The sequence below is a fragment of the Bombyx mori genome, chromosome 11 (genome assembly GCF_030269925.1).
Source record: "Bombyx mori chromosome 11, ASM3026992v2".
Lineage (NCBI taxonomy): Eukaryota > Metazoa > Arthropoda > Insecta > Lepidoptera > Bombycidae > Bombyx > Bombyx mori.
Window position 1 is genome coordinate 2,056,247 of NC_085117.1, and position 12,439 is coordinate 2,068,685.

Genomic DNA, 12,439 nt, shown 5'->3' on the forward strand with positions numbered 1-12,439 from the left:
CCGATGTACTGTAGAGCCGAGACTTAGAACTCATGTCTCAACTTAGGTGGCGACAGTTACGTTGTTGATTTCATTGGAGCCCGGCAACTTACTTTTAGGCTCACCTGATAGTGAGTTGTTACCGTCGCCCATGGACTTCAGCAATGCCAAGAACAGAGCCAAGCCGATGCCTACCGAAAAGCTGCCTGCTTCCGTGCAAATCGCAAGCACTTCGAAGCTAAGTTACTCATGCCGATTGTCGGGTGAGCTAAGCCCAGCTTCCCCTCCCAACCCCCCTTTGACGAGACCGCACAAGTGGCTAAATAAAACACTCATAATAGCTTTATTAACTAAACGTCGATTTATTTCTTCGTCATCTTCGTTCATTTCTCCAGAGCGCGGCCGTGCATCAGCCGCTTGTGGTTGTACAGCGTGCCCGAATGAGCAAAAGTGGCCTCGCACACCGGACAAACGTACGGGCGCTCACCGGTGTGCGTGCGTATGTGCGCCTTTAACATTTTCGAAGACTGCAACATTTAAATATTTTTTTCGTTAAAATTTGTTTGGTAGGCAGCGGCTTGGCTCTGTTCTTGGCATTGCTGAAGTCCATGGGCGACGGTAACCACTCACCATCAGGTGGACCGTGTGCTCGTCTGCCTACACGGGCAATAATACGTTGTAGGCGTTGTAGATGTCTATGGTTACCGGAACCACTTAACACGTGACGAGTTTCTCTCCGGATCTTCCGATCTTTCCGATTCGGTGGTAGATTCTGCGAAGCACGGCTCTTGCTCGGGTTCATGTTAGCAATGTCATCAGGTTTGAGCCCCGCGAGCTCACCTACTAGTTCGGTGAATCTAGAATAACCCCTCTGGGTTACTAGAATAGATAGGAAGAAAAAGCTGTCATTTCCGACGACCCCCCTCCCCCTCACTTGACCGACGCGGTCCCCCACCAGCCCTAAGTTCTCAGATACTTCGCACCGCCCTTTTACTTCTCAAATGCTCCATAGAGACCAAGTCTACGCACTGTCCCCCCTGAGTACGTCACGCCCCCCCGCTCACCGTGAAGCTGCTCGCGCAAATCTCGCATATCTTGTCCCGGGGCATCTTCTTGCTTTCGTGTTTGAGCCTCATGTGTCTCCGTTTGTGGTGCGCTGTGGCGAATATCTGCGATCGAAAATAATTAGACATGCGATTTGGAAACCCTCAAATCACAGTATAGTTTTACGGTAGGCAGCGGCTTGGCTCTGCCCCTGGTATTGCTGAAGTCCACGGGCGACGGTAACCACTCACCATCAGGTGGGCTGTATACTCGTCTTTCTCGTACGGAAATCATGTTTAAAAATAATAATAATATTAAATAAAATGAAAACACCGCCATGTTTTTGCAAAAACTTTTGAAGCACGTCCCTGTCGCCTGGGAAACTGAAAGCTTTTCTCTCTCTCTATGGATTCAGCTTGTCGTCAATTTTGAGGACATGCAAAAACATTTTTATATAAACATATATGGAGGGGTGAAAGGCAATTTTATTTAAGCGACATTTATCTTTGTAATTAAAGGGGCCGTTTTATTTGCTATCAGCATCGACGGCTCGATGTTTTTAATTGAACTCCAATTAAGTTTACACAAGTCTCTTCGAAGATTCCGCTTCACATAGATATATATATGTATATGCCGGACGAGCCAATCCAAAGCTCGTTGAAAGCTCCCGCTGTTCGATCTGATCCGGTGATATCTTCTGCCAAGCACTGCTGTTACTATGGAATAGGCTATTAAGACTAAAACTTTATACCTTGTCGCAACGTGGACACTTATGCTCGGTCGCTCCGCCCAAATGCGCACTCGTTATATGCCTGACGATGCTTCGTCTCGTATAATATTTCAATCCACAATCATCGCATTCGTATCTTGAAAAAAAAATATCAAAGTGTAATTACAAATTATTTACATAACAAAACAAAAGAAACAAGAAATGAACTTGAAAGTGAATAGTGAACTTAATTTGGGGTCCATTTAAATAAATATTGTTACGCCGATAATAGCAACGCCATCTATCGTCGAATAGCGGAAACGAATATCAAAAGAAATAGTAAAATCGAGAACACACGAGAAGTACAACGCCATCTATTATCAAATAGCGGAAACACACATCTAGCCTTATCGAGAATGTATTCGATAATTCTAGGGATGTTGTATCGACTATAAAAGCGTTGCAGAGATGACGCGAAGGCAGTTAGTAATCGAATCTACTCGAAGCGAAATAGCGAACGGATCACCCGAAGCGAACCGGAAGAAGTGAAGTGAGAATTGTAAAGGGGTTTTTTAAGTGTTCTAAGTGTTAAATAGGATTTTAAATTGTACTTTGGTGGGACTTTTATTTATCCCGAACCCCAGCGCATAACAATATATTGTTATCAATTAATAGTTAAATCCTAACCATCAGACACACAGCCCACTGAGTTTCTCGCCGAATCCTCTCAGTGGGTCGCGTTTCCGATCCGGTGGTAGATTCTGCGAAGCACGGCTCTTGCTAAGGTTCGTGTTAGCAACGTCATCAGGTTTGAGCCCCGTGAGCTCACCTACTAGTTAAGGCGACGCTGATATAGCCTCTCAAGGCTATCAACTTAGGTAGGAATAAAAAATAAAAAAAAGTTAATTCAACTACTAGGTAGAGACAAAGGGTTAGTCATGTACAAAAATTCAGTGCAAGCCAGTATTAGAACAGAGATAGTATTAAGGTAAGCCACCACTAAACTTAGTGCAAGCCGTTATTAAAGTAGTGAAAGCATTAAGTTTAGCTACCACTAAGTTTAGTGCAAGCCGGTATTAAAGAAGTGAAAACATCAAGTTTAGCTACCACTAAATTTAGTGCAAGCTGGTATTACAGAAGTGAAAGCATCAAGCTAAGCTACTGCTAAGTTTAGTGCGAACTGGTATTAGAGTAATGACAGCATTAAGCTAATTTACCACTAAGTTTAGTACAAGCTGCCATTAGAATAGTTTAAATGTTAAGCTAAGCCATCACTAAGTTTAGTGCAAACCGGTATTAGAATATAGGAAATATTAAGCTAAACCACCACTGAGTTTAGTGCAAAATGATTTAAAAGGCTAACCCATGAATCAGCTCGCTGAGTTTCTCGCCGAATCTTCTCAGCGGGTCGCGATTCCGATCCGGTAGTAGATTCATTCGCGAAGCAGCTGCTCTTGAGTTGTTAGGTCTCCTTCGGAGGCGCTCGAGTAGCTGTTAGCAAACCCACCCCTTCTGGCTGAGCCTTTGCTCGCCCACCTGTCCTGGTGAAACTGGAAAGGCCTCTGGGCCACCAGTAATCCTAAGATTTAAAAGTGCGTCAGAAAACTCACCTTTTGCCCACATGTTCGGAATGCTCCCTCAAGTGAACGGCCAGACTGTATTTGTTACAGAAGAACTTCCCACAGTCGACGCAGTACGATTCCTGACCACCGTCCCCACTGTGGGCGGATAGGCGATGCATCGCGAGCGCCGAACGTTGCTTGTAAGATTTATCGCACAGATCGCATTTGATCTTCGCAACGTTTCCGTGTACCAAGCTGAAACCGTCGTCTGCGTGCTTAGTGCGAGCTTTTTAATACGCTTTTATTAGCTCCAGACGTGTGTATGTTGGTATGTACGCAACGGAATCTTTGAACATGATTTTGACCCCCTTAAAAACGTCGGATTAACTCGAAATTTTGGTATACTTATTAAGGGTCGACAACAAATCAACATGTAAAAAAAAAAAAAATTAAATTCAACTAAGAAATGAAAAATAAATAATAGTTTAAAAAAACTAACAAATTACGCTTTTATAGAAATGACCCTTCCTTCATGCATGGTATCAGTAGTTATAAATATTTTATGAACAGATATGAGTAGAAGACAGCATTAGTTGGATTTTATATAAAAGCGTATTTTAGTTAGTTTTTTTAAACTATTATTTATTTCATTTTACCGTTCTAAGTATTAAGGATATATCGGCAGGCGTTCACTACCAAGATAGGTACGGAACATTCGTCACCGATTCAGGTCTTAATATGAGCGTCTGCTCTGTGTCTACGGGCTTCGCTAAGCATGGCATCACACTAGTGCGGTCGTCGAACTCCAAAATTTGTACGCTTTACATTGCCTCTTCAACACTATTATTGTTTATGTTAAGCTAATCTGTTATTCCTACTCAGGATTTTGTTTAATTACAATTAAAATTATCTACTGTCCTAGACGAGCGATAGGAAGCGATGCGACACGAAGCTACGCGCGTAGTGTCAGTCCAAATGACATTTGCATACAATTTATGTTACTAATCACTCCTTTGAACTTAATTTTTCCAATTTCTTGAAAATCTAACGTGGACAAACAAACAATGAGATGGTCCTACGACCTGGTCAAAATAGCTGATAAGAAATGGATGGAAAAAGCAAGAGAACGAAGGAAATGGAGTGCATCGAGTACTCGAGGTGGGTGGCGCATTTACGTTATAGATGTCTATGGGCTCCAGTAACCACTTAACACCAGGTGGGCTGTGAGCTCGCCCACCCATCTAAGCAATAAAAAGTAAAAAAAGCATATGAAGAGACCTATACTCAGTACTGGGTGCTTACAGATTGAAGAAGAGAAGAGATTCCAATGCATCTAAATGTTCCGTAATAATTAACGGGATGTTTAGATGTTGAGTTTTGGGATGAAAAGATCGTGGTTGGTTCAAACGCCTTGCCGTTAAACCAGAAGGGATGGGTTGATTCGAGGACTCTGGATGAGTTGATTTGCTAATAGGGGTAGTTGATTCGCGAGAGATTATGCCACCAGATTGAAAACGCGACCCGCTGAGAAGAAGCGGCGAGAAACACAGCGGGCTGATGCCATTGGCTTGATTGTCATGCCGAAGCGACGAAGTACGGTGACACTTAAATTGCGCACAATATCGCATCGCCTCGCATCGCTTCGTCTCATCAACGAAATACGCCTGCGGCCTTACTTCATGTGATTCCAGAGTCTTCCGTATGGATACGTTTTCTTACACAATTCGCAGAATTCTTCTTTGTGTTTCGATGCGTGATACCTCAGACTGGCAAGAGAACTGAAATGATATATTGCCAGCATATAGGCGGCACGAACATATTGAAATGACAGCACCTATATTGGAGACATAAGGGACCAAAAATTCTACTTCTAAGGTCTCGGTTTTACTGAAACGCATTACTGCTTCACGGCAGAAATAGGCAGGGCGGTGGTACCTATCCGCGCGGACTCACAAGAGGTCCCCTACCACCAGTAAGAAAATTAAATTATCTGGGTATCTCTAGTATCGTCGGGGAACAAAGTGCTAGAGTTACACTCTGGTCCATCATCTACCAGCCGACATATTGTCGTATATATGACAGCAGATATGCCTGGCGATGCTCATGACATTTCAAATGCCGAGTAGCGTACAAACTTTCACATAACAATATCGTTTTAGTGAATAATGGAATTTAGGTGAGTTTCTCTTAGGGCCAAAGTTCCCACGAAAATGTAGAAGGTCACTAAAAAGACTTGCTTACATTATCGCCCAACGCTCGACCCCACCCGACAGAATCCGGGCATAGCAGGGGAGCCGGTGCGGGGACCGGGGGGATCGACAGTTGGGCCAACAAAGAAAGCAGTGAATATCTTCATCTTATACCTTTAAACGAGCAATTCTTGTATATTAATATACATATAATCTGAATCTCGGAAACGGCTCCAGAAAATGTTGTTTTATTCGTGTTTTCAATAATCAACTCTTCCCGACATCTATTGGCGAATAATAATACTATTTTTCTTAACTTTCTTGAGGGCAACTAACCGCTTTAAAGACACAACAAGATGGCGTTGTAAAAAAAAAAAAAAAAGAGTAAAGCTCGGGCATCGTCTAGTTATCGTAATAGCTCACTTGGTCTCATAGCTGCAATGGACATAATCACAACTATACGTCTCGACACGTTCCGAATGCTTCGCCTGGCAGTGTATGGCTGCCGTTTTCCTGTCCACGTACCGCTTATTGCACTCTAAGCATTCGAATCTGCAATCGCGAAATGAACACCCTGTATTTATAAGTAATGGCTGAATTTGTGACAGTCACGAGAATTGAGTTATTCTACTGCCTATTGGCGGCTCATTGGCCGTATAGAGTCTGTGAAATTCTCATTTTGTAAACTTTAAATTCGTCACTAATTCAAGACTAAAAATTTCAATTTTATTCCTCCTATTAATCATTTCTAATAAAACAGAATATATATCGACGCTTGAAAGGCAAACGTGACTAAGCGATAATGCGTGAACCTTACAGTAGACTAATTTAAAGTTGAAATATCTGAAAACAAAATTATTTTAACGAATCTAGCTGTAGGAGAATCTAGCTAGTAGCTGTAGGATTGAAATGATTTTAATAGACCTAGAAATATGTTTTTGCGCATCAAATATGGTTATTGCCTGTCATTTATGTACAAGGCTGTCGCTTAGTCACGTTTGCCTTTCAAGCGTCGATATACATAATAATTGATAGTTTTAATAAGCTCGACGATGGCAACAATTGGTATAACAAGAAGATGATTGCCATACTAAAGAAAAAAAACACCCGCAAAGGGATATTGTTTTTCGTCGACCCACCTGCACGAAGATATGCTGCGCTACGCGACGCGAATCAAAAGAACTTCGAAACGAGATGCTCTACATCTTGCATATAGTTCGTGAACACATCCTAGGTTAATAACTTAGATTTATTGAGAAGACGATTTGTATGCCGACATATTAGCATCGCTTATTGGAGCACTGGCATCTTACCTTTTAAGCCATAGACGATAACTTTTTAAATTGCCTACGTTTTTTTGTGTATCGGATAGCAAATGTGCAACAGATGTCCATGGACAGCAGCACAGTACAAACACCTGCTGAACCGCTGCCAATGTCTTAAGAATTATCATGTTTTGGCATTGTCATTATCGTACCACCCTAATACTGTTTTGCGGCAGAAATAGGCGGGGTTTTTATACCGGAATGTGGCCTAACAGCCTGGCCACGGGACATTCGCCGATACGAATATTCGCGCGGTGCGAACGGCGAAGCGTCTAGCGACTAAAATAAGCGCATAGAAATGTACCTAACAAGCCACGCGCACCGGCGACCGGCGAAATGTACCGAGCGAATCGCGCGGGCGACTTACGATGTGGCGGGCGAGCAAAACAAATGCATGAATAAGGACGGCGCAAGCCACGGAGTCGAGCGGTAGTCGCGGCGAATAGTGCAGTGATTAAATGAGTTTAGTTGTTTTCGCCGCGAAAAATTAACGCCGAAATTTTTATATTTTACTAGCTGACCCGGCAAACGTTGTGTTGCCTTAAATAAGATATCTAGGGAAATTCCACTGTAGAAAAAAAAACCTCATTTAACCACATAATACCTCATTATAAATAAATAAAAAAAATATCCAAAAAATTAAAATAAAAAATAAATGTTTGGGGTGGACAACCCTTTTCACTTAGGGGTATGAAAAATAGATAGTAGCCGATTCTCAGACCTACTGAACATACTATTGATCAATAGTCGACCGGCGAGGCCGGGAGATCAAATTCAATTTTAACAAAATCATAATTAAAGGAACTTGAAATTATAAATTCTGAATAAGAATTTATCGTACTACAATTATAATATTTGATTGCCATCTTGCAACCTTATTGCGGATCTGTGCATAGAAAAAAAAAAATGATCGGATGGAAAAATAGGGGTTGATCGTATAAGAGTGAAAATTGAGAGTAATATGATTTTTTTATTTTAAGTCATGACAAAATAAAATAAAAAACTTGCGAAAAAATTAAAGTTTATAATTAACAAATAAAAAATAGGGGTTAATCATAGAGGGATGAAAAATTTAGAGTAACATCAGATTTTTTATTTTAATTCATGACAAAATAAAAATAAAAATGAAAATCTTGCCAAAAAAGTTAAAGTTTATAATTAACAAATAAAAAATAGGGGTTGATCGTAGAGGGGTGAAAATTTCAGAGTAATATGATTTTTTTTATTCTACGTCATGACAAAATAAAAACAAAATTCTCGCAAAAAATTTTAAAGTTTTTAATTAGCAAATAAAAAATAAGGGTTGATCGTAGAGGGGTGAAAATTTAGGGTTGTATGTATTTTTGTACGCTGTATCATAAAAAAATAGAAATTAAAAATTTTGTCTAAAAAATAAAATAAAAATTTTAGGGGTGGACTACTCCTAACATTTAGGGGGATGAAAAATAGATGTTGGCGGATTCTCATAGATACTGGATAAGCACAAAAAATTTCATCAAAATCGGTCAAGCCGTTTCGGAGGAGTATGGCAACGAAAACTGTGACACGAGAATTTTATATATTAGATATTTTTTTTTTTTTTTTTTTTATATTTTTAAGCTCGTCGTGGCCGAACGGATAAGACGTCCGGTGTTGAGCGATGCACCGGTAGTCGAATATCAGGCGGGTACCAATTTTTGTAATGAAATACGTACTCAACAAATTTTAATGTTCACGATTGATTTCCACGGTGAAGGAATAACATCGTGTAATAAAAATGAAACCCTCAAAATTATAATTTGCGTAATTACTGGGGGTAGGACCTCTTGTGAGTCCGCGAGGATGGGTACCACCACCCTGCCTGTTTCTGCCGTGAAGTAGTAATGCGTTTCGGTTTGAAGGGTGGGGCAGCCATTGTAACTATACTTGAGACCTTAGAACTTATATCTCAAGGTGGGTGGCGCATTTACGTTGTGGATGTCTATGGGCTTCAGTAACCACTTAACACAAGGTGGACTGTGAGCTCATCCACCCATCTAAGCAATAAAAAAAATATATAGCTGAAATACTAGCTAGACCTGCTATTTGGAAGTCTAGCCACCCAAAGTATTTCTCGTACTTCTTGTGGAATTCTCCATCTATAGGTATACTCCGATTCTTATTCAAATCATGTCCTTCACAATCTTTTCCAAATAATAGGTCCTGAACCAAAAAACTATTAATTTGTAAGCAATATCGAGATAATTTCGATATAGACATTTCGCTGTCGGACTTCCTTACTAGTCGCGGCGGCGAACGTGAGTACCCGTGGCCTGCAAACGGTGCTGCGCGAATGGTCGCCTCGTCCACCGCTTCGCTGTTCGCACCGCCGATCCCCGTGGCCAGGCCGTACGGCTGTAACCGCTACCAAGGTTTCATTATCTGAAAGTCTACATGTAAAATGAATTTTTAAGAAACAAAGCTCACCTAAGGTAATGCCTCCTGGTGTGCGTCTCCAATTTGAGTTCTGTGTCGTAAGTACAGTCACAGATTTCGCACTTGTAACGATTTTTCTAAAAACAAAAACTCCTCTGTCAATACATCTTCACGGACAGTAAATTATAGAGCCCAATAGCGGTGTCTTGTGAGTCTACCCTAGGTCAGCACCAGCCTCGTTGTGAAGCAGTCGTTTGAAGGTCAGGGCAATCATTATACTATAGCTCAGGGGTTCAGAACTCATGTCTCAAGCTTTGCCGTGGCATTTCTGTTTTGATGTCTATAGGCTCTAGTAACTACATGCCTGTGAGTGCTTTTACTCTTCTAAGCAATAAACATAACATGATCAGTGTTCCTCTGACCTCACATCATCTTCCTCTACCGTCTCACCTCATTATGCCTCAAAAGCAAATGATTTCTCAAATGCAAGTCATTATCGTATGAAACCACACATTTTTCACATTTGTGCAATTTCGCTGTGTATTTGCTTTGCGTTTTTGCTAGCTCTCTCTCGGCTTCAAGTTCTGTCCGTGAGAGGTATGTTGTCTTTAGTTTGGCTCCGAAGCAGTCCTCAATACCTTCACATACTTTTATTTCTTCAGGATGATCGGCCTAGAAATTTGTCTTGTAGTTAATCTATGTTAGCAACGGGAGCTTATATAGACATCAGTACATTAATGGTCCTGGGGTCTATATTTCAATTTCTATGTTATTCCTATGTCATAGAAGTATTTCCTGAACAAGAGTTAGGTACTTATTTTCATTAGAACAATTCATTATTTCATTACAACGACCATCCTATCTGTTTGTAAAAACAATCTGGAAACAGTGGTTTGGTTAGATTAGTAATTAACTTTTTATTCATCACTATCATTGTCATTTACCTGTAGAGGTTCATTAAGACTCTGTAGTGTTGCCGTACTAATATCTGCTTTGCTAATATTGTGTGCATCTTCAAGCTTAATTTCAATTTTACTTTCATTTTCAATTCGAGCAGTGAGAGGTTCAATTTTTATTTCATTTACATCATTTAAGGTTGATATCACTTCAATTTTGCTTCTTACGAGATTCATAGTCATGTTAACATTGTTATATGGAGTCTGCAAATAGTAGTATTATCTAATTTTAGTGCAGTAAATACATTTTGTCTTGAAATAAAGATTCATAAAATAGCAACATTCAAATACTTATCAAACTTTTTATCTATTGCTTAGTTGGATGGCTGAGCTTCACAGTCATCCTGTATTAAGTGGGTTTTTTTATTGCCCCTGTTTGCAGACGTGCATACTTCAAATTTAACTTCTACCTAACTTTATTTAATTATATTATTAACTACCATAAACCCACATACGAGTCAGTTTAGTTGATGGGACATCGCAATGTAGCAACACCGCAATCTATCTTAAGAGGTTTGTCATGCTATTTTTTTATTGCCATATAGTCAGGCATATGGCCCACCTCATGGTGTGTGGTTACCGTCGCCCATGGACTTCAGTAATGCCAGGGGCAGAGCCAAGCCCTTGCCTACCATTACCAGACCTTATAGACATACCAGCACCAACAAAGTCTTAAGTGAACGCAGCCAGTGCTAACCCTCTAACTGGAATGTACAAGTTCTTTAGCAGAAGAAATGAGCAAGATTATGGTATCCACCCATGCAAGGATACAAAATACCAGATTAAAAAAGATATCACATACCTTTACCATGAGCATGGAGTAGCTCTGTTCCACTTGCTCCAAAAACAGATTGATCTTTTTCATGAAACTGTGGCATTTGACACACACAAATAGATTTTGTATATTCAACTGAAAAAAAAAAACAATAGCATGGACTCTTTTGCTTTACACAACAGTAAAAAACATTATGGCATTCTCTATGATTTTTGAGAGTTGTAGGCATAATGAAAACTATATTTACGATTTAATCTTGCATTTATTACATACTGTATTGATATTATTTTCGACGTTTTGAATATTTTCCGCCGTCACAGACGCCTAAAGTGTTTTATGTTATACCTACGACAACATTCGAAGATTACGCAAATTAAGCGAATTTAAAACTTAAAAGTAGTTTTGAAATTATGAAAAATTAAATTTTTTTTTTAATCTATATCTATTGAATTTCTGTTCGTTAGTCTCGCTAAAACTCGAAAACGGCTGGACCGATTTCGCTAAATTTGGTCTTGAATTATTTGTGGAAGTCCAGAGAAGGTTTAAAAGGTAGATAAATATGAAAAAGTTCTGAATTAAATAAAAATAACAATTCTGTTTTTCCTTTGATTTGTCCCCCGTCGGACGGATTCCTTTTGTTTGTTTTAAGTTTATTTTAAACAAGAGTTTGGATCTTTTATTTATCGATTGAGGCACTACGAAGTCTGCCGAGTCAGCTAGTTAATTATAAAAGTTACATACCTTTTCTTTAAAATGATTTTCAAGGAATATCCGGTGTTTACACAATCGAAATTCAATTAATGTTTTACCGTCAGTTAAGCAACAAAAACAAACATTTGCTTTCGGCACAAGAACTTCGTCATCTGTTAAACAATAAGTTAGGTCTTTAAAATCCATCTTTACTTTTGCTTAGCTTATCATGTAATTGTATTTTGACCTATGTAGTACTTTTTTCAAACATAGAGTGATAAATTAAAATTATATTATGTTCTCAAATCAGTCGAGTTCATAGACCTTGTCATAGATTATACACTTAATATATTGTTGAGTTTGACAAACAATAATTTTAGTAGTTCTATTTTTCCAACTGGAAAGGCAAAGGTATAAGACCATACGGTCTTTTGTTTATTACTGTTTTATAAAAAAATGATTTGGAACGAAAAGAAATAAAGTTGATTAACTTGAAATATTAAATCAATTAGTATGAAATTATTTGAAACGAGATGAGATAAAATAACGCCGCAGTAAAATGGTACAATCACAGGATTCGACACCCGCTTTCTCGCCAACAAGTCCTGTCCAAGCTTCGTTAGCAAACGGTAGACTATTTGATGAGCCCCTACCATAATATGTTAAGCAAAGCAGAGGCGGTTTCGGCAGCGGTGTTACGAAGCGCCGACCTCGACAATATCTAATGGTGGTAGTACTACTGGTGCTAGGACGTCTTGTGAGTCCGCTCGGGTAGGTATCACCATTCTGCCTATTTCTGCCGTGAATCAGTAATGC

General features: G+C 39.6%; 1 protein-coding gene across 7 annotated transcripts; it reads right to left on the reverse strand.

The window, feature by feature from the left end:
- Positions 1-305: 305 nt before the first annotated feature.
- Positions 306-12,010, reverse strand: LOC101737282 (zinc finger protein 62). 7 transcript variants are annotated; one of them, XM_012692325.4, is made up of 12 exons: positions 11,871-11,935; positions 11,675-11,796; positions 10,961-11,068; positions 10,147-10,362; positions 9,653-9,874; positions 9,254-9,339; positions 5,907-6,035; positions 4,971-5,072; positions 3,343-3,549; positions 1,775-1,889; positions 1,044-1,148; positions 306-506 (listed from the first exon to the last, which is right to left on the reverse strand). In XM_012692325.4, the coding sequence occupies exons 3-12, from the start codon at positions 11,021-11,023 to the stop codon at positions 363-365; spliced, it is 1,389 nt and encodes a 462-aa protein (XP_012547779.1). In that variant the 5' UTR covers positions 11,024-11,068; positions 11,675-11,796; positions 11,871-11,935; the 3' UTR covers positions 306-362. The 7 variants fall into 7 exon arrangements, with proteins under 7 accessions (XP_012547779.1, XP_037869798.1, XP_062526951.1 ...); XM_038013870.2 differs by having other exon boundaries at positions 11,675-12,010; XM_062670967.1 differs by lacking the exon at positions 5,907-6,035 and adding an exon at positions 9,068-9,181 and having other exon boundaries at positions 11,675-11,954.
- Between the last annotated feature and the right edge of the window lie 429 nt (positions 12,011-12,439).